This window comes from Equus quagga, chromosome 5, assembly GCF_021613505.1.
Source record: "Equus quagga isolate Etosha38 chromosome 5, UCLA_HA_Equagga_1.0, whole genome shotgun sequence".
Lineage (NCBI taxonomy): Eukaryota > Metazoa > Chordata > Mammalia > Perissodactyla > Equidae > Equus > Equus quagga.
In genome coordinates, this window is record NC_060271.1 from 23,788,924 (window position 1) to 23,815,986 (window position 27,063).

Sequence of the window (27,063 nt, forward strand, 5' to 3'; positions counted from 1 at the left end):
ACAGACACTGCGCTGTGTCCCAGCCTGGTGGTGTGTGACCCTTGGGTAGAAGGGAGCTCACACTGGGGTGTCTGGTGTGAGATCATGGGCTTGGGGAAATGAGGCCTCATTCAGTTCGAATGCCAAGACCTCTGAATGGCACAACTTTGGCCAGTTAGAGAATAAATGAAATGTTTGTAGAACAGAATTCTCAAGATATATCTGAAATGAAGATAGGAAAACAGGGTTACAGCCCAAAGCTGCTTTTCTAGGGACAGAGCCTTGAAAGGGCAGTGAATGCAAGTGAGGGTCACCTCAGAAAGGCCACAGCCAGATGCCTCCAGTGAAAGCATGAGACCAAAGGGAAATACCAAAGAATCAAGAAAATGGCTGCCTAGCCCAAGCGTGCAGAGCTGATTCTGTGCGGTGTGAGTTGGTGAGGACAGGTGGCACTGCCCCCTAGGGAGGGGCCCAGGGCCGGGCATCCGCCTCTGTGATCAGACCCCCTGGTCGTTAGAGACATATGTCTTCATGGAGGCCACCTGCCTTTGCTCATTCTCAGGATCTGTGAGTGGTTTGAAGAGTCGGCAGAAGATTGTAGGCGTGATGAACTGAGACAGGCAACTGACCTTCTAAGAGGCCAGAGGACAAATCGCTTCCTGTCCTGTTTGTCTCTGGAGGTCCTTCAAGGCCGCTGGCAGAGAAATCCACCTGGCGCACCTTAGCTAGAAGCAGCTGTGGCCCTGTCACATCCCTTCCCTCATTTGACCGGGTCCTCCCCTTGGCCCCTGGAGAAACACCAGAAACCAGCTGATCTCTGGTTGGATGGATGCATGTTGAACGGCACCCCCAGCAGCACCCTGGAGATCCAGCCACCAGGCTGCCTGAACCAGGGCAAAGAAGGGAGGCCCAGAAGAGGGACTCAGCCAGTCTGGGGTCCTGGCAACCAGACAGGGCATTTGCTCTGTGGCCCAGAACCCTTTTTTTCCTGCTCTCCTCCGTGGCTGCCTGTACCCCTGGCTGGGTAGGGCGGTGGTGAGGCAGACAGCAGTAAGAAATCAAAACCCGGTTGCTGAGTCTCTCTGTCTTATGCATACACTTGCCCACACAGCCTCAGCTGTATTCCTGCCTGGTGATGGGTGAGCTCTGGGTCCTGGCACTTGTTCTGGTGCTATGGGAAACCTGATCTCTGCCTCCATCTCTGCACCTTAGACATTGCAGGAGTAGATGTTTTCCTAACCTCCTAAACCATCCACGGGTCCTGGATTGAAGCTATCCCTGTACTTTGGTGCCACTTGGCTTCTTGCCTCATGAGCTAAACAGCAAAGTGTAGGGCCTTGAGCAGGGCACATGTGGGTGGATGCAGGGGCTGGCCTGCACCTGGAGGCTTTATACTTGTGATTTTGATGAGGCTGGATGGCAAAGATCTCCCACCTAACCCTCATGGCCTCCATGTCACCTTGTCCTCTAGGTGGGACGCTCGTCCCTGCTGGTGGGGAATCTCAAGAAGAAGTATGCACAGGGGTTCTTGCCTGAGAAACTTCCACAGCAGGATCATACCACCACCACTGACTCCGAGATGGAGGAGCCCTATCTGCAAGGTAGGCATCAGACCCTGAAGGCCAGGGCCTTCTGATTTGGCTGAACAGGAAGTAGGCAAGCCTGGAAAGGCAGGCCTTACACACTTCCTTCCTTGGTCTCGGTGGAGGAGCTCCGAGCCAGGCAGCGTGTAAACATGCCAGTCTACTAAACACTTCCCCAGCTCCTTCTCAGCCCTATCCCCAGGACACAGGGGCAGGAGAAGTCGCTGCCCTTGGGGACTGTCTGTCCCCTGCCTCTCCTCCAGCCCCACTTGGCCAACCACGGGGTTCCAAGAGTTTCTGTTCCCATGTGAGCCACTGGCAGGTTGTAGGCCTGACTGCAGGGGTGGCACCGGGTGGCCGTGCCCCCTCCGCCACCTCGGAGCCTACACTGAGGACCGGGCAGCTCTGAGGCCTGCACTTGGCTCGAGCCACTGACTAACCGGAGCTGCCGCGGAGGCTGCAGAGTTCCTGGGTGCTGTCCTCCAGGTCACAGCCAGCTACACAGATCAAGGCGTAGGGTAGGATAATTCCAGATCCGTTCTGACAGCATCCAGAGTTCTCTCTGAGCCTCCTGCGCTTTCCAGGGTCCTACAGAGTGGGGCTGATTGTCCCGCACCTGTTTTGCCTCAGGCTCATAGCACTTAAAACAAAAACCTGTCAGGTGTCCAAGGGGCATCAGCAGACACCGTTGGGTCCTTTCCAGGGGAAAAACATAGCCCTTCCCAAAACAGTGATGACAGCAGTTTGGCATTTCCCAGGCTAGACTGCCTCTGCGTGTCACAGCTGTGGGGACACGAGAAGAGGCGAACGGCACAGGGAGGTCCTGTAGTGGGGCCGCCGACAGTCCTGTGGGAATGGCTCATTCCCCACACCTACCAATTTCTGTACTTTTCAGAATCCAAAGAGGAGGGTACTCCCCTCAAACTCAAGTGTGAGCTCTGTGGCCGGGTGGACTTTGCCTACAAGTTCAAGCGCTCCAAGCGCTTCTGCTCCATGGCTTGTGCAAAGAGGTGAGTGCCCCCCCCCCCCCGCTGTGTCCAGCCCCTTCCCTTCCTGCAGCATCCTGCCTCAGCATCCTGCCCCGTGTCCCACCCCCTTCAGTAGTAGTCTGCCCCAAGAGGCCCTCCGAGTGGCTTACCCAGCTCCCTGTTTCTTTGAGCTGCCTGGAAGCAGTACGTCACTAATTCACCCAGCACGAGAAACCAGAACCCCTGTGAGCGGATCAGAGAGGGAGCAGCACAGTCCAGGGACAGGAAGCAGCGCTTCAGCATGGCCGGCCCTCCTGGGCCCGCGGGCACCCATCCTCTTCTGCCCTTGGCAGCTACCACCTCCCTAGGGGAAGCCCCTCACCGGAGCTGTGCCCAGAGCCACTGCACTAGGTACCACTGTGCCCTTTGAGAGCTTGTGCTCAGCGGAGGAGACTAAGATCGTAGTGAGAACCATCGTCGCTGATGGGGAGCCGCTGTGTGCTAGGCTGTCAGTGTGCATCGTGTCACCTAGTCTTCAGAATAACTCTGTGAGGCAGGTATTGTTGTTGTCCCCTTTATACACGTGAGGAAACTGAGGCACAAAGGATAAGTAATTGTGCCTAATGCCTAGAGCTGGGGATTTAGACTCCTCTGACTCGAAAGCCCTATGTGGTCTTTGTCCCAAGGTGGAAAAGGCGGCTGGCCATGAAGCTCTGAGCCCCCAAAGGACAAGAACTCTAGGCCCCCAGGCAGAGGGGCTCTGCATGCCACCGAGAGTAAGGCCTCCTCAGCCCCCATTCCCTCAGGTCCTGCTGGAGAGAACAGGGCACCCTTGCGAAGCTTTGCCAAGCCACTTTCCAGCAGGACAGTGGACAGTGGCTTCCTGGTACAGGTCATATTTATTGTTGAACATGTCAGCCGTGAGTTCTTACCATGATCCACATTGTGGTGTCAAGCTCTCCACACACATTAGGTCATGTAGTTGTCAGACCAGTTCTAGAAAGTGATGGTCTCCTCCCCAGCTCCAGAGGAGGAAGCTGAGGCTCCAGAGGAGGAAGCTGAGGCTTAAGTGCTTGCCCAGAGTCACACAGCTAGTAGTGAGTGATGGATTTAGGCTTGGAACAAATAGACGGATGCGGTTCTGCCAGATAGCTTGGCTGCTCTCCTTCTGCCCTGGCCCCTCCACCCTACAGCTTCGCTGACTTCCCTTGCTCCTGACTCGGGCAGGTACAATGTGGGATGCACCAAACGAGTGGGGCTTTTCCACTCAGACCGGAGCAAGCTGCAGAAGGCGGGAGCCACGACCCACAACCGCCGTCGGGCCAGCAAAGCCAGTCTGCCCCCACTTACCAAGGACACCAAGAAGCAGGTAGGAGGGCTGGCAGGGCCTGAAGCCCCATTCTCGTACATCCCCACCAGCTTCCCTTCTTAACATGACTGCGACACCCACATTCCTTTTCCACTGCTGACTTGAGTGTGCTCCATCATATCCTCATTTCTCGTAATCTGTCAGATCAAGCCTTCCCCAAGCCCCTTAACAGGTCCCTTCATTTAGACCCATGGATGCTTATTTCAGTGACTTGGCCCCAATGTCCAGTTTGCCTCCATCCTTGACATCTGGGGCCATGGGAATGGGGTCCCCCCTGCCTGGACCTGTGAAGAGACAGGCTGTTCCAGTTACCTCCTGTCTTACCTGGAGGGCTAGGTGAGAGGGCAGCCTGCATCCTTTCCCTCGCCACCCTGTTGCCTGCTTGAACATTAGAGCACTGAGTTCTTGAAGGGCTCTACAGGAACATGGCGTTGCTTATGAAATATTTCTTTAGCACCAGCTACATGCCAGGAACTCTGCTAGACTCTGAGGCTCTAAGTTACACTGAAGGCACTCAGCCTAGTGTGATGCTTCAGGCCTTATGTGTACTTTGCTGCTGCTTGTTATTGTTTGGTCATAAATCTCTTTAAGAATCTGATGAAAGCTGTGGTCCAAAATGTACGTCCACCAGAAATTTTACATGCTCTTTCAGGTGGTTCATAAACCAGAGCCCTGCTTTAAAATCCCACATCTAGAAGAAAAGATAGACGTATAGTCAGATAATCACAGTGCAGTGTGGTACATGCTCCAGTACTGGGAAGGACTAACTGCTTAGGGCCAGAGAGGGGCCAGCATAGAGGATGCTTTTTGATCTAGGAATTCAGACATATGTAGTAGACCAAGTGAAAAAGGGAGAATATACCTGCCTTTGCCATCACTCTGCTCAAGAGGGTTTATTCCCCCGTCCTGAAGAAAACTCTTTCTCTCTGCTCCCAGCCAACAGGCACTGTACCCCTTTCAGTTACTGCTGCATTGCAGCTAACACACAGCCAGGAAGACTCCAGCCGTTGCTCCGATAACTCAAGCTATGAGGAACCCTTGTCACCCATCTCAGCCAGCTCATCCACCTCCCGCCGGCGACAAGGCCAGCGAGACCTAGAGCTCCCTGACATGCACATGCGGGACCTGGTGGGCATGGGGCACCACTTCCTGCCAAGTGAGCCCACCAAATGGAACGTGGAAGATGTCTACGAGTTCATCCGCTCCCTGCCAGGTAAGCCCTTTGCAAGTCCCATGCCCACCTGGAACAGCAAGGAGTGAGAGGCGACGGGACGGCTCACCTGCCGCCAGGAAAGACTAGGCAGCTCAGCTGATGACTCAGGTTCAGGAGCAGGGGTGCAGAGATGGAGAAGATGAGCTTCCTCCTGTAAGAGCTGCTATTCTAGCAGGGAACACAAACTGTAAGTAATATTCTACAGGTGGAATTTGATGTATTTGCTGGCATGGTAAACGGTCTGTGTGAAATGCAGAGGTGATAATGTGATTCACCCTGTGTCTCTTCTGGGGCAGGTTAGGAGTAGGAGATGGGAGTAGGAGTGTAGGAAATCAGTCAAGGAAACCATCAAAATTAAGAAAATTTAAACTGAACGACAGTGGACAGGCCTTTGCCAGATGCAGAGATTGTATCAGGGAGCAGCTTGAGCAGAGGCACCAAGTCAGGAAAGCACATGACGTGGCTGGGACCTGCACGGATCCCGCGTGCAGTGCAGGTGGTTTTGAGGGCTAGACTCTAGAAATGGACCCTGGAAGACAAACCTCACACCCTTCACGAACACTTTCTGTGGGGCCCCCAAGCTTCTCTGCTGTTTTTTCTGCCTGTCTCAGCCAGCTGCTGACCAGGTCAGGTATTGATGGCCACTGCAAGCCCGTTACTCAGAGACTGGTGTGGGGTATAACGGTTAAGGACACAGACTTCCGAGTCAAACAACTGGGCTCTCATCCCAGCTCTGCCACTTGACCCAGTGTATGAGTTATCTTTTGCTGCATCCCCAAATGTATTGCAGTTACTGTGGGTAAGGAATTGGAGAGTGGCTTGCTGGGCAGTTCTGCTGCAGGGTCTCTTATGAGGTTGGGATGAAGATGTCAAGCTGAGGTGATCTAAAGGCTTGACTGGGCTGTAGGATCCTCTCGCCAGGTGCCTCCCTTAGATGATTCTCAACTAGAGTAGGCTGTTGGCAGAAGGCCTCAGGCCCTCTCCACATGGGCTTCCTCAGAACACTCAGGCTGGAGGGCTGTCAGGACATGGCAGCCAGTTCTCCCCACAGGTGGTGATCCAGGAGTGCAAGGTGGAGACCAGTGTGCCCTTTATGATCCAGCCTCAGAAATCACACACCATACTGTCACCTCCACAATGTTATTGGTCACACAGGTCAACTCTGTTCATTGTGTGAGGGGACTCACGAGAGTGTGAAAAGGAAGCAAGGATCACTGGGAACCCTTGGGAAGCTGGTTACCATAGTTCACCACTGACTGCCATTGATTCATGTTCCTCCCTCATACAGAATACCCTTACCCCTGCCCAAGTCCCCACAGTCTCATCCTATTACAGCGGTAGTTTGAAGTCCAGGAGCTCCTCCTGTAAGTCAGGTCCAGGCACAGATGAGGCTCCTTGGGATCCAGCTCCTCAAGTATGATTCCTCTCAGTCTGAAGACCTGAGAACTAGAGACAGGTTATCCATTCCCTCCACAAACCCAAGATGTGGTGGGATAGGCAAAGGATAACTGCCTTGGACATGCCCATTCAAAAAGGGAAAAAACAGGATATAGGAATCACTGATCCCTACCAGTTCTGAAATCTAGCAGGGCATGTGTTGGCATTTCCTTGATTAGGACTGTAAAGCCTAGGAGTGACTCTCTTTCACTTTCGAGTCTTTCAACCCTTTGAGTTGTCCTTCCTTTCCCATAAATGGTTGTCTGAGTTTTCAGTGGAGTAGTTTTCTCAGGCTACTTCCTATTGCTTTTTATTTTGTATTACCTCTGTAATACTGAATTTTGTATTATGCCCAGTCCAAGCAAGCAGTGTTTCTGCCAATACAATTCTCTCAAAATCTTTGTGAGCTTCCTATGAATTTTGTTGGACTTTACTCCATTAAACAAATACTGTACCCAAAAATGTCTTCAAGGTAAGCCTTTCTCTACATCAGTCTGCTTCTGCAGCTGAGGGACAGTGCCCTTAATGGTCTTTGAAGCCCTGCTGTTGAATGGAGAGGATCTGTGTAGCACGCCCATAACATCCTTAGAGAGCCTTTAGACTGAACAGTTCTCTGAGGCAGTACCTGAGATCTTTCTGAGGTCTTAACAAAAGATTTAAATCACACTCTCAGTTTCATCTTCAAACCGTATTTTCTTGACTATGTCTTGGATTGGATCTTTGCCTAGAAACCATTTCTTAACTTGAGCCTCATTTGCCACCTGCAGAGGCTAGGGATTTTCAAAACCAGCAAATCCTGGCTCCTTTATGTTAACAGCTTTTCCTTTACCTTCTCTCTCCTCTCCCCTAACGGCAAGCAGCAATCAAAAGCCAGGCAACGCCTTCAGCATTCCGCCTGAAAATCTCCGTAGCCATGTCACTCAGTTCATAGGTTATTAAACTCCCCATATTACCACCAGCAAGTGTTGCTAAATTTCCTACTATTTCATAACAAGGATCCCGTTTCTTCCAGTTTCCAGTAACAGTTTGCTCATCTTCCTTTAAGCCTCCCCGCCAGTTTCCTCAAAGCCCATCAGACTTCTCCTCCCAGTCTCTCAAAGCACCTTAGATTCTCAGCACTCTCCTCAGACTCCTTCCAGCCCCCCCACTGCTGCCTCCAGGCACACCCACATTTTCAGGGTTTTGTTATGGCACATACCAAAATCTGCATTAGTTATCTGTTGCTGTGAAACAAACTACCCCAAAGCTTAGTGGCTTAAAACAATAATCACTGATATCTCAAGGGCTCTGTGGGTCAGGAATGTGGAGTGGCTTAGCTGGGCAGTTCTGCTGTGGGGTCTCTTACGAGGTCTCAGTCAAGATGGCGGCCAGAGCCGCTGCTGTCTGGAGGTTTCGAGCTGGAGGATCCACTCCCGAGGTGCCTCACTCGCATGGCCCATGGGGGGGCTGCTGTGGGCAAGAGGCCTCGGCACCTCTCCACGGGGGCCTCTCCAGAGGGCCACTTGAGCATCCTCGCAGCGTGGTAGCTGACTCACTCCAAGATAAAGTATCCAAAAGAGCCGAGTGGAAGCTGCTGTGCCCTTCATGGTCCAGCCTCAGAAATGCCATGCTGTCATTTCGCCACACCTTGATCTCCCAGGTGCCCAGTTCATTGAGGGGAGGGGTCTGGACAAGGACCCGCAGGAATAAGGAGGCGTACATCACCAGGGGCCGCCCAGCAGTCTGGCTACCTTGGGGGAGGCACTTAGCCTCTCTCCGGCTACAAAATGAGAACAGCAACCCCTTCCCCAAGGCGCAGTTATGAGGCTGAAGTGAGATGACATGCCTGAAGTTCATGACTGCCGGGAGTGGACACTGGTCGCTCTGACTGATGCTGTCTTTGGTGGTGTCCCCGCAGGCTGCCAGGAGATAGCAGAGGAATTCCGTGCCCAGGAGATCGACGGGCAAGCTCTGCTGCTGCTCAAGGAGGACCACCTGATGAGTGCTATGAACATCAAGCTGGGGCCCGCCCTGAAGATCTATGCTCGCATCAGCATGCTCAAGGACTCCTAGGGCCGCCAGGCAGCCAGGATTCTGGCCCAGGGCTCCTCCTCCCACCTGAGCAGAGCCAGACAGACATTCCTGAGGGGGCCAGAAATGGGGCCAGGTGGAGGGAAGGGGCTCTCCCTATGGGGCATGGCTGGTGAGGAGGTCTTGGCACCTCCCCAATGGCTCTCAGGGGCCTTTCTTTCTGTGGGAGGGGCAGAGAGGTGGGTGGCGCAGAAGATGGGGCTTTATGCTTGTAAATATTGATAGCACTGGCTTCCTCCAAAGTCCCAATACTCTAGCCCCGCTCTCTTCCCCTCCCTCTGTCCCCCGTTTTCCAGGGGGTATATGGTCAGGGCTCCCCAACCTGAGTTGGGTTACTTCCAAGGGCAGCCGTCAGGCCTGGAGAGAGGCCTGGAGAGAGGCCTTGAAAGCCCTTGCCTGCCTTCCTCCCACTTCTTTCTCCGGGCCTGGCTCACTCTTCCGTGGCCAGCTTCTCCCCCTTCAGCCTGTTTCTGAAGCAGCCAGGGGTTCGCCCCCTTCACCCTGTGCAGGTGGAGAGAGAGAAGCTGGGCCCAGTTTGGCCATGCCTGCTGGCACAGACGCCTTAACGCTGTGTGTGTGACTGTGTGACTGTGTGGGAGCCTGGACTGACAGAAAGGCCAAGCGCCACCCTCTGGCTTCTCCAGGTGTTTTGTAGCAAACAGCCACTTAGTGCTTTGTCCTGGACTCCACTCAGCCTCAGGATGGGGAATAGAAAAGGAGGACAGCCTCAGTGCAGAGGCATGATCAGAAAGCGATGAAGATAAGGAGATTTCCTTCCCAGACTTGTCAAGATGTCTCCGAAGCCCCTTCCCCACACTGTGAAGTCCCCCTGACTGCCCTGCTGTGTCACAAACAGCATTAAGGAAGCTGCCGGTGGGCTGGGCCAGGCCAAGCTTCCTGGCCTGCCTGCCCGCCACCCTGGAAGCCCCAGGGGTGGGTGCCCAGAGAACGGCCAAGGGCAGAGAAGAGCTGGAGTGACCGCTGACGCGAAGAAGGCAGCCTTTGGCCTCCCGCTCCCACACTTCTTTGCCTCTCGAACTTGCTAGCAGCAATTTGAGCTCCCTGCGGAGGAGGCAGGGCAGGAAGGGTGAGGGCCTGCCTCTGACCTGCCCTGTCCTTGCAGGCTCCCGGGGAAGAGTGGGACTCCCCCCCAGGAAGAGCGTGGGCACCTTTCTCGCTTGTTCTATTCCCCACTCACACCCCCAGGCAGGGTTGGAAATGAAGGACTTTTTTTAACCTTTTGTTTTTTAAAAATAAACCTGTAAAATCTGTTTCCTTTGTGCTTTTCTCCCCTGGGAGTGCCTGTCTCTGGTCCTGAATGGCTACTTTTCACCCATAAAGAGAAGGGTGGGTCCCTGGGTTGGAGGAGGGACAACCACCTTAACTGACAGCATACCCTCCACGCTTTTCTGGGGTCAGGTCATTTGAGGGTCTCCTTAGTCCCAGTTCATGCGAGAAAAGCAGACCCCATCTCTGAGGCAGAGTGCCTTCAGCTCTGAGCCCCGCTCCCGCCATTCCTGCTGGGGAGACGTGATGTTCCCGGGCCAGGGCCAGGTGGAGCCCCTGGGGCAGAGCCCCGCTGCCACTGCCCCGCAGATGCCTTCTTTGTCGCTGCTCGGGGTCCAGGACAGCCTTGGGATGGCTTTGCTTCACGCAGCATTTTTCTTTAGCAATTTTTGGATGCTGAAACAGCAAATTATTAGCGTCAATGTCCTCAAGGAGGTGACACCTAAGCCTCCAATAAAGGAAAAAGGGTGTTCCAGAGCCAGGCAGTTCATGCACAGGCATGATTAGCATGAAGATGAAAGTGCAGATTAGCGGGCAGGGTTGGACGAGGCGTGTGTGGCCAACCGAGGCTCATGCCGACCGTGTGACCAGGCCCTGTGCTAGAATGAGGCCTTCATGGTGAACCAAATGACCCCATGTCCTGCTCCCATGGAGCTTAAAATCGCCCTGCGTCTGCCCCAGGGGAAGGGAAGGGAAGGGGGAGGTAGGTTTTCGTTAAGGCAGTGTTTCCGCCCCTGTAAAGCATGGGTTTGAGGCCTGGGCCCCCCACCTGTTCAATCAGCAGGTGGGGCTAAGAAAGATTGAGCACAGTAAAGTTCAAGAGCCAGTGCCCCTCTTGATAAGTCCTCTGGAGAGCCTGTTAAAATGTAACTACTCACCTGGAGGAGGAGGAGCAGCAACCCGCTGATTGCCCAGAGGGTGGAGCCAGGACTGGAATCTTTTGTTAGGAGGTGGGGAATGGCTAAGAAGATGGGCCTGTGCGCGCCCCTGAGCTGAGGCCCGGTGGGCAGGCAGGCAGAAAGAACCTTGAGGAGGGTGCCTGGCGGAGAGGGAGCCGGTGCGCTGCCCCTCCCACTCCAGGCCACACGGCAGGCTCACCAGGGCCCCTGTGGCTCTGGGCATCTCTCCACTCTGAACCTCGATTTTTCTTTTCTGGAAGACAAACCAGGCCCCACCTGAGTTTGTGTGTCACGGAGAAGGAGGGAACCCAAACCACAATCAGCCACTGCATAACATTTCAGTCCTTGATGGCATATACAATGGCGGTCCCATAAGATGGTACCACGTAGCCCAGGTGTGTTGCAGGCTGTACCATCAAGGTTTGTGCAGATGCACTTTGTGGTGTTCGCACAACGATGAAATCACCTGACAATGCATTTCTCAGAACGTGTCCCCGTCGTTAAGCACCGCGTGACTGTACTCCTAAAAGAAGATGTGGTGGATTTGAGGGGACCGACAAACAGGTGAGTATTGGCACCATTCCTTTCCTTCCGGTGAAAGACCCTAACCTATTGTAAGCTTGGACAGTGCTTCCTTAAATACGCATTTGCTCCTGTGGTTTACACTTTACACAGAATTTTGCAAACCCCTTTTGATCGTGACCCACTGTTTAATGTTTCTCACCCTCGTACACATTCTTAAATATATATAACAAACAAAAATTTCACAGAAGAATACCTACCCTCCCGTCCGATGCATTCTGATATTTTCACTTCTCATCCTGTTCATACCTTTTAAATCTTGGTCACAATCCACCAAACTGACTTCACAGCCCTCTGATGAATCATAACCTGCACTTTTAAAAACCCTGCGCAGTGTAAAAGTAAACTTTCCAGAACTGTTCCATATCCACTGTGGTGTGGCTCTTGCACAGACCCGGGTGACTGGTGTACACACCTCATTTTACTGAGGAAAAAGGGCTCCTCAAAGGGCATTGTCCAAGGTCACAGTCAGGTGACCAGAGCCCTTGAGACCTGGCTGAAGCAACAGCGGAGCCTGACCTTTCCCAGGACGGGAAGACACTCAGGAGGGGTCCAGGGAGCCCTGTGGGGGGCCAGAGGAGTCAGTACAGAAGAGCCGAGAGCCTCTGGCCAACCAGAGCTAGGCTTACTCAGAGCCACTCTCCTCCAGGCGATTGGCCCCTGGGGGTTTCCCAGCCCCCACGCCATCCTGGGGCCAGCTCTCTCCAGCAGGCGCCACCCCCAAGCAAGTTCATCCCTGCTAGGTCCTGTGGGTGTGGTTTCTGACAGATGGCCTGAGGCTGCTTTGTCCCAGTCACCAGGAACAGTCATTTCTTCCCTGGCTCTGAGCTGAGAGGGCTCTTGGCAGGCTGTCCCACCAGCTTCTCAGCATGGTTTTCAAGGAGCGACTCAGGTGAGTGGGGACACTGCGGGGTGGGGGGGAAGGAATGGGTTGTGACAGCTGACCTGAGAGGAGTCCAGGCTGGTGGCCAGAACAGTCGAGGAGGCACCAAGGCTAGCCTGCTGAGTACCAGCTGAGCTGTATAGGTCCTGGAGGAAGGTGACTCTGAGAGGGGACATCACCCAAGGGGTAGACGGTCTATGGGGACCAACAATGGGGTGAGGGAAGACTGCATCCTGGGAGATCTCGTAGCCAGTGAAGAGCTGGGTAACTCCTCTTGCTTCCCTTAACTCTGAGCCCCGCTGGTGCACCAGAGGACCAGGCCCCGGGGGCTGCATCCCCACGGTAACTGAGAGCTCTCTCTGTTCCCAGAGTGACCGTCCAGGGTTGCAAACCTGTTCCCACTTAAGAACTAATGACTGATCTTTAACCCCTTCCTAAAAGCAAGGAGGGTAGAGGGAGCAAGCTTGAGGGTCTACCTTCTGCAGGTGGAGGTGGGGTGGACGGGGTCCCTTGGAAAATATCTGAGCAAGGATTGTGGAGGAATGGTTCAGGCAGAGGCCTCTGCGCATGAAGGACTCCCAGGCTGGGGCCGGGGAGGGGGCGGCAGGAGCTGGCGGGTGACTACCGCGGGCCTGAGTCTCAGCACCCTCCCAGACCTCACAGTTTGAGTTCACCTGGGCCACTTGGGGACAGCTCTGCCTGACTGGCCCAGCCAAGGCCCGGTGCCCAAGATAAGCACTGGTTTGCCCTACCTTGTTTGGGAAGGGGCTGGCTAAGAGGATTGGGACAGCATCCGAGGACAGAGAGAGGTCCCCTCCAGCCTGCCTGCTCCTGCACCTGCAGCACAGACATACCTTCCACAGTGTACCTCCCGGGGCAGTCCTGCTTCCAGGCGCAGCCGGGAGGCCCACTTGCAGCCAGAAGTCCAGGAGCACCGCGTAGACCTGGAAAGTGAGGAGAGAGAAAGGCTTCTTGCAGGAGAGGCACTGACTGGCAGGAAACCTGAGGTGACTTGGGAGGAGCCAAGCCCATGGGGCCTAACAAAAGGGCCAGGGACCCTTGGGGGATGAGCCTCAGGGCTGAGCTGGGGCCAACTCGTGGGAGTCCCAAATGCCATGCTCCGACTTCCGAGACAGACAGATCTAAGTTCAAACCTCAGCTCCACCACTTACCAGCTGTGTGACCCCGAGCAAGTGAATTAACCTTTCTGAACATCAGTTTCCTCATTTATAAGATAGAGATAATCATAGCATCTCCTTCAAGGGATTGTGGTCAGACTTCAATGAGACAGGGACCAGAAACACTCGGCAGAGTGTCTGCCCCAGGAAAGGTCTATGATTATTCACAAAGAGGGCAGCCTTAACCCTGAAGAAAATGGAGTGTCAAGCAAAGGCGGAACAGTCAGTTTGGGAAAGAGAACAAAGACAAGCAACCCATTCATTGCTTCATTCATTTACTGAACAAACAATTATTAATACACGAACTATGAGGCGGGCTCCCAGAGTTGGCACCGAGAATACAAAGTCTAATAAAACAGGAAGCTCGTGGTCTGGTGGGGCAGACAGTCACAGATGGTTTGGCAAGTGTTGTGGACGGGTTTGCACAGGTCCGGAGGAGCAGCTCGGGGTAGAGGGTGTCAGAGGGGGAGGTCGAGGAAGGCTTCACAAGGGGGGAAGCTGGGTGTGGAGAGTGATTCTGAGTTTGGTGGTGGTTGATAGGAAAAAGCAATCTGGGCAAAAGTAGAGTGGAGATGGGGAGGACACCAGGTCGTAGGCAAGTTCAGGAAACTTCACAGGATCAAGACTGGGAGGCAAGTTAGGAGATGGTTATAGGAATCCAGATGAGAAACAATGAGGCACGAATGGGCTCAACAGGGGAGGCACTGAACGGCTTCGCTACAGGGGGAGGGAGCAAGGGTCCCACTTGGGTAACTGAGATCCCCGCAGAGAACACAGAAGGAAGAAGAGATCATGAGAAATGCAAAAAACTCTGCTGGAGGAGGACTGAGTTTGAGGCGTCTGTGGGACACCCAGGCGGACACAGCTGTCCAGAGACACACGACACCTGAGTCCAGCTTTGGCTGGAGACAAAGACTGTGGAGTCACTGGTAGAGAGAAGCCAGGGGTGAAAGAGGATGCACAGAAAATTGTAACTGAGATTCAAATGACAGAAAGACAAGCCACGCGAAGGTGAGCAAGAGGGCAGGGGGACTGGAGCGCAGCAGGCGAGCGCAAAAGGGAAAGGGAGAGACAAGGAGGGCGCAGGGGCCGAAGGCACAGTTCTTTGCAGACCAGAGTCCAGGGTGTGGGTTTTATTCTAAGAGCAGTGAGAAGTCACTGGAAGGTCTTGAAGACGGGAGAGGCATGTTCTCCTTGATGTTTCTGAAAGATCATTCTGGAGAAGTGACCGTTGGGGACAGGACTAGAAGCAGGGAGGTTGGACAGGAGCTGTGAAAGTTATCCAGGGGAGGGAGACGATGGCTGCAGCAGAATGAGAGGCAGTGGATGGACTGGGGTGTGTTTGTGGGAGGGTCCACAGGGTTTGCTGGGGGACTGCATATGGGGAATGAGAGAAGGAGGACTCCTGGGTCTTCAGTGTGAGAAATGGGCTAGGTCATTTACTGAGATGGAGGAGACATGAGTGGGGAGCAGGTTTCTGATGAAAATCAAGAGTTCCTTTTTGGCCACATAAGTTTGAGATGCTTCTGAGACATCCAAGTGGAGAGATCAGGTGGCACCAATGCCCCCGGTGTCCTCTGACACTGAAGCCACGATGCCCAGATCAGTCCCTCCAGAAGCTCTGGGCAGTGGCTTGGCCCCCACCCCCGTTCCAGGAGGGAAGCCTGACAGTGGGTGCGGTATAAGAAAGACAGTTGGAGGCCCAGCCCGGTTGCATAGTGGTTGGGTTCCCGCTTGGCTTCAGCAGCCTGGGGTTCACAGGTTCGGATCCCGGGTGTGGACCTAGCACCGCTCATCAAGCCACACTGTGGCAGCAATCCACATAAAAGAGAGGAAGATTGGCACAGATGTTAGCTCAGCAACAATCTTCCTCAAGCAAAAAGAGAATTGGCAACAGATGTTAGCTCAGGGCCAATCTTCCTCACACACACACATACACAGAAAAGAGAGACAGTTGGTCTTTGGCCAAGTTTCCCCATGTTCCTGGAAAAGAGCTCCTAAAACCTTTGGAATTTTCCAGTAGGAGTGCCTTTCGTTATTCCTAATGAGCCCCTCTCACTGGTGAATTTATGCTGATGAAGTGACTTAGGGTGTGGTCCCTAGATAGCCTCAGGACAGGATTGATCACTGGAAAGACCAGGTGATTAGAGGCTGGGAACTTAGCCCCACTCCGGACCTCTGACTTCCAGAGAGGGAAGGCAGGGCTGAATATTGGGCTATAAAAATTCTTGAACAACAATATTCAGAGAGTTTCCGGGTTGGTGAACACATCCATCTGCTGGGAGGATGGCGCACCCTAGTTTCATGGAGACAGAAGCTCCTGAGCTCGGGACCCTTCTGGACCTCACTTTATGTACCTCTTCAACTGGATGTTCATCTGGATCCTTTATAACAAACCAGTAAATATAAGTACAGTGACTTCCTGACTTCTGTGAGCCGTTCTAGCAAATTATTGAACCAGAAGACGGGATTGTGGGAACCTCTGATTTATAGCCAATCAGTGAGAAGTATGGGTGGCCCAAGATTTGCAACTGGCATCGGAAGTGGGGGAGATCTTCTGGGCCTGAGCCCTTTCACTTGTGGGATCCGATACTAACGCCAGGTTGATAGTGTCAGAATTGAACTGAATTACTGGACACCCACTTGATGCTGGAGAACTGAATTAGTTGTTGGTGTTGGAAAACACCCAGAGGTTGACGAGAACATAAGGGGAAGACGGGTAAAAGATGAGTGTGAAGAAACAGACATCATTTTCTTCTGTTAGATAACAAAAGGAACGTGCTCATTGTGCCGCAGCGCGTTACAAAAGTATATCAAGTGAAAAGTTGGAGCCCTCTCCTCCCTCCAGCCTCAACCCACCACTAAGTGGTGTGTCTCCTTCTGTTTTCACACTGTCCAATATGGGGCTGTCCACCAGCCCCAGGCAGCTACCAAGCGCTTGAAATGTGGCGAATTCCAAGTGAAATAAACTCTAAGTCTAAAATACACCCTGGACTCAGGATTTAGACTTAGTATAAAATAAGAATGTAAAACATCTTAATTTTTATATTGATTACATGTTGAAATGATAATTTGGATATATTGGGTTAGAGGAAATATTACGAAAATTAATTTCAGCGGTATTTTTCACTTTTTTTAATGTGGCCACTAGAAAATTTTAATTTACATATCTGGCTCGCATTATGTTTCTCTTGGACGATGCTGTTCTAGATCTTTTCCTACCTGTTTATAAAAGAACGTAGATACACATAGTAAATGCAAGGGAACACGGTACAGGGGCTTTCCCCTCCCAGAAGGGAGCTCTGTCTCTGCACAGAGCTCTGTTGTCTCCTTTTCCACGCCACTCATTAGGACCTGTTTTCCAGAGCGGACATATAAATCTACCTCATCCTTTTTAATGGCCATGTTGCTTTCCATTGTGTAGGTATGCATAATTCATTCACCAATTCCCCACTGGTGAACACTGCGCTTGTCTGTGCCTATCTGCTTTTCAAACAATGAAACAATGAACATCCTTGGCCCCCCCCGACTGTGGAATCTCCCTTTTGAGAGGTGGCAAAGCGGGGTCAGGTTTGAGCACTTCAATGTGACAGTCAAGGAACCAGGTTTTGCCGGCTTCTTGGGCGGGGCTAAGAGATGTGGACTTTATCTTGCAGTCTCTATAAGCTTGTTACGGGCAATGGGCGGGGAGGGTCTTGGGAATAAAGGGGAAAAACCCTCCTATAACTATTGCACAAACACTTCAGTTCTTTTTAGCCTTATTTTCTGGTGCATGTTTTTATTCTTGCTAAACTGTAATTCCAGCGCCCACCAATGTTAGATCCTGCTTTTTCATTTAAGGTTCCTGCGTCAGCATTTTTTCACGTGATCGCAGGGTCTTCGTGGAGCGCTCACTTAGCCAGTCCCCTCGGCTGGACAGCAGGGCCTTTTCAGTTGTGTCTGAGCGGCCTACATAACGCCTTCCGCCCAGGATTTAACCAAGCTCAAGTCTCTCGTGTGTAAAAGAAACACACACCTCCATCAGTCCCACCCTTCAGCCCCTCCAGTTACCATCCTCTTTCCTCCTTATAGCCAAACTTCTGGAAAGAGACGCCTATTCCCCCTGCCTCCACCACTGCACCTCCACTGACTCCTCCAGCCCTCGGTCCCCTGCCCGGTCCCACCTGGGCCCTCCGTGCCTGGGCCCTGGCTCTTCCTCTGCTCTCCTCCTCTTTCCTGTGACACCCCTGCCGGCCTGTGAATCCCAGAACTCTCTCCTGGGCCTCCCTGCCTGCTGGGCTCTGGCTCCCTGCCCCCAACCAGACAACCAGGCATCATCTCCTTTCCCGGTCCCCCAGCCCTGTCCCTCTAATCAGTGACCAAGTCCTACCCACCCCACCTCCTGCTGACCAAGTGCTCCTCCCCACCCCACACCAACACCCTGGTTCATGCCCCCGTTAGCTCCCACGGGCTGGCACTCGACCCTAACCTGTTTTCCTGCCTCCAGCCGCGCTTCGCCCGTGTCCAGGCTCAACAGTTCAGTGGTAATACTGTCTTTCAAATACAAATCTGACTGCAGCCCTGCCTGGAGGAGATAGCTGTCAGGGCTCCCTCTGGCCCTCACGATGAAGTCCAAACCCCTTAGCCTATAGGCGGGCCCTGGGGGACCCAGCTCCGGCTCACCTCCAGCCTCAATTCTCACACTCCATCTGCTCCCCACGCCTGCAGCATGACTGGCAGCGCCCTGTCCCTCCAGGCTTCTATCACCTCCCCACTTTTGCACATTGTTGTTTCCTTTTCATGGACCTCCCTTCTTCCTCCACTGCTTTCTTTGCCTGGATAACTTCGAAATCTTCAGGTCCAAGCTTAGAGTCCCCTCCTCCGGGAAGGCTCCCTGACTCCCTCCCCTTCTGTCAAGGCTCAGGTGCTACTCTCCAATTTGCCCTCATAGCTCTTGTATTTACACTCACCACGGCCTTCACTGTGCTGTGTTCCCTTCACCTGTTTTTGATCTGTCATCTGACCCATTCCCTCCCCTCCTTCCTCTCCACATCTTGCTGACTCCACTCCCTGAAGACGAGATCTGTATCTTGCTCACCTTTGAATCCTTGACCTAGCACAGTGCTTGGTTCTGAGCTGGCACCCATAAATACAGGTTGAACGCATGCATGGACAGAAACTAGCGAACGCCTTGACACATAAACTTCTCCTGCACTGAAGATGGTCTCTGAAGGATTCCCAGAAGTTGGGGTGATTGGACTAAAGGGGTGAATATGGGAGGCTTCCAATCCCACAGATAAGCAGCTTTCCAGCCAAGCGGCAGCAGTCTCCGCTCCCCCTGGAAAGCGTGAGAGCCTGTCTCAGGATTCCTGCCGCGGGGCTATTTTGGTTTCTTTCTTTTTAAAAAGTGCTCATTTTATAGGCAAAGCATTCCACCGTGTTCTAGTTTGTATGTCTTTGATTGCTAGCAAGGGTGAACGTTTTTCCATATGTTTGCCTATTAAATGTACTGCTTCTTCAAGGACTTACCTGATCGTGTAACGTGGACACTGGTAGGGCAGGTTGGCGTTTTAGGAGATGACTTTAGGGGCTGGGTAGGGAGTGGCTGGAAGCTGGGAGGTGGCTGCTGCAATAGCTGTGGTCAGGTATGAGCATGCAGGGTCACTTGAGGCTGGGGGAACGGGAGGGGCAGAGACAGGGCAGATCGAGGAGGCTAAGTCAACCAACCTGGGGACCGACAGCAGACGCGGGCGAGGCAGAGAGAGGGGCGGGGTGCGCCCAGGTTTCTGGCTTGGCCAAGTGAACAGAAGGAGGTGTGCGCGGATACACACACACACCCAACTGTACGATGCCTCTCTGGGGTATTTACTAGCTACACCTGCTTAGGAACAGTGACATGGGGCAGCAGAACAGGCAGGCGCAGGAGGAGCTGATCAGGCAGGCTTCTTGAAAGAGACAGAGACCGGGGGCGGGGGGGCAGGGAGTGGAGCTGGGAGGTTGTCCAGGCAACAATGAGCATCACTTCAGGAATAATAATAATAAACACCAGGTAAAGTTAACTGAGCTATTGCTACATGAAAGGCCTTGTTTGAACCGCTTAGCATATTAACTCAATATCCACGACAGCTGTCTGATGCGGGTATTCTTCTTCTTCTTTTTTTTTTGGTGAGGAAGATTGGCCCTGAGCTAACATCTCTTGCCAATCTCTTTTTGCTTGAGGAAGACTGTCACTGAGCTAACATCTATGTCATTCTTCCTCTATTTTGCATGTGGGACGCCATCTCAGCTTGGCTTGATGAGTGGTGCATAGGTCTGCGTCCAGGATCTGAACCTGGGAACCATAGGCCACCAAAGTGGAGCATGCGAACTTAACCACTATGCCACAGGGCCAGCCTCCTTATTATCCACATTTTATAGATGAGGAGACTGAAGTACAGAGGTCCAGAACCTTGCCCAAGCTCACACAGCTAGTAAGTGGTGGAGCTGGGATTCAAGCGTGGGGGTCTGGCCCCAGTGTCCATGCTTCCCATTTATGGTTCCAGCCTCTCTGGAGACACGGGCACACAGCAGGGCTGAGGGGAGGCTGGATGAAATCCTTGGGAGGAGCTTATTAAGATTCTCAACGTTTGGGGCCCTTCCTGGAAAACAACCCCAAAGTCTGCCTCCTGAGCCAGGAATGGGGCTGCTGAGCTCTGCCGGAGGAACCCAGCCCGGGGACTGGAGCCACCAGGGACACGTGGTCCCTGACCACTGCTGGCCCTCCATGCAGCCCAGCAACTCATCTCAGTCCCAGACTGCTCTCAACTCCCACCCACCAAGCCACAAACTGCCCCGCCTCCCCTCCCAGTCTCTCCTCCTGTTCAGGGCCAGTCCCACCCCTGCCCAGGCTGAGCACTCCAACCCCTAATGCTCCCATCCCCCAACCTGCCCAAGGTCATGCCCCGAAGCACTGCTGGGAAAAGCAAAGGACTGTATGTCTAAATGCTCATCGGAAGGGGCCTGGTTAGGGAAATGATGCTATCTCCAATCAATGGCATATCGAGCAGCTGGAAAAGGGTAAGGAGGCACTTAAAGTGCTGAAATGCAAAAACCTCGAAGACAGTGGTCAGTGGAAAATGCACGGTGCAGAACAGCATCTCTACTGTACTACCATCTAGGGGCGGGGGGAGAAAGAGGCAGGAAAACAGAATTTGCTACCATCCTTGGATTTGCCTGTATATGCATAGACTATTTCTGGAAGGATGCATAAGAAACTGGTAACACCGGTTGCCTCCACGTAGAGAAACTAGGTGGCTGGAACAGGAAAGATGTTTCACTGTATGCACTCTGGATGCACTCTTGTACCTGTGAATGTCTGTACCACGTGAATAGAATATACTCATATTCAAAAAAAGCAAATAAAATCAAATATTAAAGTTTCATAAATAATCTCTCATATACGTGTGTGTATATATAAATGAGTTGCTGACGCCCCTCCCCACCTCCCAGGGCCTGGAAGAGAAGCTTCTGGCGGCTGATCCTACTTGCACTTGGCCTCTCAGGGCTGCTCCTGTACGGGCTCCCTGTAGTCAGGTACAACCTCCTTCCCCCAGCGCTCGAGGTGGGACGGGCAGGGGCAGGGTTCAAGTGGATCTTTCCAAGTGCCTCCATGAGGGATGGAGGGTGGCGGCTCTCCCTCCTTGCAAGGAGCAGAGCCAGAAGGCTCCAGAGCCAGCTGGCTTGCCCCTCACTGCTGCCCCCACCCCACAGGCATCTGGAAGTCCTCATCCCCATGGGCGTCTGCCCTTTGGCCAGAAGGCCCCTGAGAGACAACTTCACAGGTCCCCTGCAACCCTGGTAAGGAGCTACTGTCTCTCCCACTCCCAAATGCCCACATCCCCTACAGAGCTCTGCCCCAGGGGCCCTGCCCTCCCCACATCCCCCACCCTGGCAGAGCAGGGACTCTGCCCACCAACCCCAGCGGCCCCGTAGGGTCACACATCTCCCAATCCTCTGTCTGTGCTGGATCTGGGCTAAGGACTTCTAGGGGCAGGGACTGGGTGTGACCCTTCTGTGGGTCCCCAGGGCCCCGCACTGGGGAGGTGGCAGTGAGCATGCACCAAGCTGGTGGATGAATGCACCTGTCTCCCTATCTCTGCCCTGGCCAGGGCCCGGCCTGAAGTCCTGACCTGTACCTCCTGGGGGGCCCCCATCATTTGGGATGGGACCTTTGACCCAGATGTGGCCCAGCAAAAGGCTGTAGAGCAGAACCTCACCATTGGGCTGACCGTCTTTGCTGTGGGCAGGTAAGGCCTTGGGAGGGGAGCAGTGCCGTCCAGGCAGGGAGTGGGAGGGCTACGCAGGTGATGTAGGGGGCACCCTGTTACTCTGTGTCATAGGATCTCAAGGTGAAGCAGGAGGCAAAGACAGCACCCCTTGTCCCAGACTCCCAGGGTGAGGGCAGGACCATCCCTTCCCTTTCCCTCCTCCCTGCACACCATCACCACGGAGCGCCCCCCAGAACAGGCAGCCAGGGGCTCAGAATCATGTCCCGGAAGGATCCTGTCCAGGGGCTGGGGCTGTCCATCTGGAGGCACTGGGCTTGTGAGAAAATGATGGAGTCCTTCAGGGGAGAAGGTGAGAGGACGAGAGAGCAACTGGCTAACAGGCAATGGCCCGGCTGCAGGATGCCACTGGAGGGCAGTGGCTCAGGGGCTGGCACACAGTAAGAGGAGGGGAGTAGGTTTGCCATGCAAGTCTGATGGAGGAGAGGGGCCGGGGAGGTAAGGGTTTCTGCAAGGGGTGAATCCGAGCTGGGGAAGAGGGAAGTGAGGACAGGAGAGAGAGGCTGAGAAAGTGGGAGGGTCAGCAGACCAGAGGACTCCGTGAGATGGGAATGTCGCGGGTGGCATCCCAGAAAGTGGGCTGGACGGATGGGGGACACAGAAGGGATGGGTGAGGCTGCAGTTCTGGAGGTGGGACAGACTGATGATGACCAAGTCAAGGGAATGGCCGTGGAGGCAGATGACTGAGGAGGGTGGAGGACGGAATCACTGCAGAAGGAGTCAATTCCGATCGGAAACGACTGGAAGTGAGGGGCCTGGGCACTGGATGGGCCCCCAGGTATGAAGAAGGAACCTGGAGGGGTAGGTGGAGAAGAAACCCCAGAGGCACTGACCTCTCCCCCATTATGGATGACAGGGGTGTCTAAGCTGGGTATCCACTTTCCAGATGCAAAGAGGACTCCTGGCTAAGAGTGGCAATCAGCTAGTACAAATGTAAGGCACTGAGGTAGAGTCCAGGGCCATTACAAGAAAAGTTTCTAATGGAACAGGCTGCTTTGGGAAGGCAGTGAGAGCTCTGCATCTAGGAAGGGATATCCAAAAGTCTGGGGAAGGAATTCTGTCATCAGATACCCCACACAACCACTCAGAGCTCCTGCAATTCCGTGCCCCACACTCTAAAAGGAAGAGACAGCCAGGCAGGACCCTGGGAGGCAAGGGAGCAAACAGGGCCAACGACTGACCCATGGGCCAGCGGGGCAGAACTGCTGGGTCACTTGGGGCTTTGGCCTCTCCCAGGGCCTTGGTGCCCCCATTTCCATTCTGGATGCCAAGGAGGGTATTCCTGTACCAGCCCCTGGGGTCAGGGTCTCTGGGTCCAGAAATCCCAGGGTCCTGAGGTCTCGAGTTCCAAGGTTCTGTGAGTTCAACACCTTAGGATGCTGGGGCTTCCAAGGTCTCTGGTTCCAGTTTCTAACAGTTCCCCCAGGAACAGAGCAAGTGCAGGTACAGGCACAGGCCCTGATGCCAAGCTGGGTTCAAATCTCAGCTCCACCACTTACCAACTGTGTATGCGTGCACAAGCTACTACAGCTCTTTGTGGCTCCATCTCCTCATCTGAAAAACAGAGATAATAATAAATGGAGAGCATTCAATGAGATAATGCAGGCTGACTTAGAACACCGTCTGCCACATGAGAAATGTTCAAAGATACTAGCATCATTGTTACTATTTCAGAAGCCTAGGATCCCAAAGTCTGTTAATACAAAGTTGGCAGTATTACAAACGTTCCAGATGTCTGTGTAAGAAACTACCACAAACTCAGTGATTTAAAACAACCATTTACTATTAGCAGTATAGCTCATTACTTTGTGGGTCAGGAATTCAGACAGGGCTCTGCAGGAAGGCTCCTCACTGCTCCTGAATGTCTGAGTCTCGTTCAGCCGACTGGTGATGACTGCTGGGGCACCCTCTCCAGGCGGCCTTCCACGTGGCTAGCTCCGGCTTCCTCACATCGCTGCAGCGCCCAAGTTCTGGGAATTCTTAAGCGAAGGCTCAGCGCTCTAGGCACAAAGGCTAACGCCACCAGTCCTCCAAGGGGCCAGCACAGCCTCACTTCCTATCGATCAAAGCAGTCGGGGGGGGGGGCCCAGGTTCAAGGTAGGGAACACAGGGCCCCTCAGGGCAGGCGTGTCCTCATCATTAATCCACCCTGAAGGACGCTGGCACTGGAGAGCTCGATGCCAGGGACTGAGGTTGTTAAGACTCCAAGGGCGGGGAGGTCCAGGAAGCAGAGCCGGGAGGCCAGGGGCGGGGAGGGGGATGCTGGTGGGCGGCGCAGGCTGACTCGGGCCGCGCCGCCCTGCAGGTACCTGGAGAAGTACCTGGAGCGCTTCCTGGAGACGGCCGAGCGCCACTTCATGGTGGGCCAGCGCGTGGTGTACTACGTGTTCACCGAGCGCCCGGCCGCCGTGCCCCACGTGCCGCTGGGCCCTGGCCGCCGGCTGCGCGTGGAGCGCGTGGAGCGCGAGCGGCGCTGGCAGGACGTGTCGATGGAGCGCATGCGCACGCTGCACGAGGCGCTGGGCGGCCGGCTGGGCCGCGAGGCGCGCTTCGTCTTCTGCATGGACGTGGACCAGCACTTCAGCGGCGCCTTCGGGCCCGAGGCGCTGGCCGAGTCGGTGGCGCAGCTGCACGCCTGGCACTACCACTGGCCGCAGTGGCTGCTGCCCTTCGAGCGCGACGCGCGCTCGGCCGCCGCGCTGGCGCCCGGAGAGGGTGACTTCTACTACCACGCGGCCGTGTTCGGGGGCAGCGTGGCGGCGCTGCGCGGGCTGACGGCGCATTGCGCGCGGGGCCAGCGGCAGGACCGCGCGCGCGGTTTGGAGGCGCGCTGGCACGACGAGAGCCACCTCAACAAGTTCTTCTGGCTGCACAAGCCCGCCAAGGTGCTGTCGCCCGAGTTCTGCTGGAGCCCCGACATCGGCCGGCGGGCCGAGATCCGCCGCCCGCGCCTGCTCTGGGCGCCCAAGGAGTACGCCCTGGTGCGCGCCTAGCCAGGCCAGGCCTCGGCCTGCCCCCGGCCGGCCCCCCGGCCCGGGCCCTGGGGCCCCGCGAGGGCCCGGAGCGCGCGACAGAGGAGAGTCAGCGGGTCCCTCCTGGAAGAGGCGGCCTGGCCCTTTGGAGCGCAGACAGGATTGGATGGAAACAGCCCTCCCGCCTCGCTCTCGCGCTGGGCCCGGGGTGGCAGGAGGAGGTCCGGCTCAGGGAACTTGTCACTGGAGAGAAAGATCCCCTTTCCCTCGCTCACAACAGCGACTGGGGCATGACTGTCTGTAGACCTTTCCCTTTTTTTTTTTTTTTTTTTAAAGATTGGCATGTGTGCTAACATCCGTTGCCAATCTTTCTTCTTTTTTTTCCTTCTCCCCAAAGCCCCCCAGTACGTAGTTTTATATTCCAGTTGTACATCCTTCTGGCTCTGCTATGTGGGACGCCGCCTCAGCATGGCTTGATGAGCAGTGCCATGTCCGCACCCGGGATCTAAACCGGGGAAACCCAAGGCCGGCAAAGCGCAGTGTGCCAACGCAACCGCTTGGCCAAGGGCAGCCCTGACCTTTCACAGCTGATACCTCCTGAAGATGTTACCGAACCTGAAGTGAGTTCGCTCACCCGTTGCGCAGCAAGCCAATCTCTGACACCGGGGGTGGTGGAAGAAAGTAGGAACTTTATTTTTGCACAGCGCTGAGCAAGGAGAGAGGGCAGCTAACGCTGAAATTCCAAAGTCCCCGAAAAGCTAAAAGGAAGGGTTTTTATTTGGGGTTTTAGGTAGGGGAGGGGGAGCATATGGCCTTGCTGGTCGGAGCTTTCCCACCAGCCTGTCTTTGGCCTTGAGACACTTGCAGAGAGGAGGGAGCCCGTAACCTTGCTGGTCAGCAGCTTTCCCACCAGCTCGTATCTCTTTGTGGGGAGGAGACGGTCCAGGTGCTTGTCCTTGTCGGTGTCTGTCTCCATGGAGGATAGCGGATTCTGGAGGCAGGAAGCCAGAGAGTAAGCAGGGAATGAGTGTTTTGGTTTTAACCCCATATATGCTGGGTTTAATGTGGGGAAACTGATACCAGGGTCGGTATCAAAGAGGTGTTTTAGCCGCCCCCTCCTCACCCCCCCCCTTTCTGTAATAAGACTGAAGCACAATAAGGAACATAACTGCCTAAGGACACAGGATCTCTGAGGCAGTCTGTAACGTGAGCAGCTGGAGGCCAGGACTGGCCCTCAGACCAAAGAGAGCTGCCTCTGGGCATGAGCCACAGGGAGCAACGCAAGTGGCATCTAGTCCCTTGGCTTTGCCCTTTCATTTCCCCTGTCCTCAAACATATTTGTACATAATTTTGTAATTTTTGTAATAAATTATTCCAAAAGTGTCCTTATGGCCCTTTCTCCTGGAGAGTTAAAGTCCACAAAAATGACGTCTCCTTGCTGAGGGGCCCGTATGGCTGTTTGGCCACTGTATCTGGGAGATAAGTTTCCCGGTCCGTAGCTGCTGTCCAGGCTCAGCATCCTCAGCGGGAAAAACACGGGCTCCGAATAGTGTGACATCATCAGGCCTGCCAGGAAAGGTGGCCACAGAGCCAAAGAGACAGGGAAGGTAACCACTGGAATCCGCTGAGATACTGTCTGACAGTGGGGAACTCTGAGGCCCTGAGAGAGTGGGATGTCACTCCAGGTCTCCTGAATCCTTTATGTCGTTTTCATAGACCCTGTATTTTTAACAGCCTCCTCTGTTCCCAGGTAGGACAGCAATTTCAGCAATAAGCCAACCCTGATGGTTTTTACAATCTCATAATTTTTACAAGCAGCTTCCAATTATTAATAATGTGAGATAAGAGATCTCTCCCGTCTCAAAGGCAGCTCAGAGTTCCCCAGTGCCTCCTACCTCAACTAGATTAGCAAAACCCAAAAGGCCTTTTGGACTCTGGCTTAGAGACAAGAGAACAGGCCACGTGTGCTGAGGAACAGGTGATCGCTTGGTGACCGTGAGCTGGCACATCCCTTCCTCTGGTGGGGAAATGTCCTCCAGCTTACCCTGCAACATTCACCAAAGGCCACAAACACTGACCCTCACGGCCCCTGGGCCACTAGAGACCTGAGCGTGAGCCAGTAAGATCCGAATGGGAACTCGCTTCTCTTCTAACGCTGTGCCTGACTATAGACAAGTTCCTCACGCTCAGTGAGTCTGTTTTCTCGTATGTAAAGGGGGGATGCCAGTCATCCTCCTTGCAGGGGTTGTCATGGTGCTCCAGGAAAGGTGACTTGCCTTCTCCGTCTCCTGCCCGCCCCACCTCCAGCAAGTTCATGGAGTGCAAAGGATTCGCCAAAGA

At 54.1% G+C, this 27,063-nt stretch overlaps 2 protein-coding genes across 2 annotated transcripts in view; both read left to right on the forward strand.

The window, feature by feature from the left end:
* The window catches only part of PHC2 (polyhomeotic homolog 2), a 50,885-nt gene extending 40,995 nt beyond the window's left edge, over positions 1 to 9,890 (forward strand). The window contains exons 10-14 of the mRNA XM_046661050.1: positions 1,451 to 1,580; positions 2,458 to 2,572; positions 3,758 to 3,899; positions 4,836 to 5,112; positions 8,447 to 9,890. Coding sequence (XP_046517006.1) covers positions 1,451 to 1,580; positions 2,458 to 2,572; positions 3,758 to 3,899; positions 4,836 to 5,112; positions 8,447 to 8,601 — 819 coding nt within the window. The 3' untranslated portion in view covers positions 8,602 to 9,890. The remainder of the gene's footprint in view (positions 1 to 1,450; positions 1,581 to 2,457; positions 2,573 to 3,757; positions 3,900 to 4,835; positions 5,113 to 8,446) is intronic.
* Positions 9,891 to 11,824: 1,934 nt separating this feature from the next.
* Positions 11,825 to 25,018, forward strand: A3GALT2 (alpha 1,3-galactosyltransferase 2). The gene is made up of 5 exons (XM_046662654.1): positions 11,825 to 12,279; positions 20,916 to 20,999; positions 21,177 to 21,263; positions 21,575 to 21,712; positions 24,057 to 25,018. Exons 1-5 carry the CDS (start codon positions 12,257 to 12,259, stop codon positions 24,742 to 24,744), a joined length of 1,020 nt encoding a protein of 339 aa, XP_046518610.1. The 5' UTR covers positions 11,825 to 12,256; the 3' UTR covers positions 24,745 to 25,018.
* The last annotated feature ends 2,045 nt before the right edge of the window (positions 25,019 to 27,063 follow it).

Excerpts from the sequence above, each read along its gene's own strand:
- A3GALT2 (XM_046662654.1), top strand. The coding sequence starts at position 12,257 with ATGGTTTTCAAGGAGCGACTCAG. Across the intron at positions 12,280-20,915 it reads GTTTTCAAGGAGCGACTCAG|GGCCTGGAAGAGAAGCTTCT; the intron begins GTGAGTGGGGAC and ends CCCACCTCCCAG. Across the intron at positions 21,264-21,574 it reads ACAGGTCCCCTGCAACCCTG|GGCCCGGCCTGAAGTCCTGA; the intron begins GTAAGGAGCTAC and ends TGCCCTGGCCAG.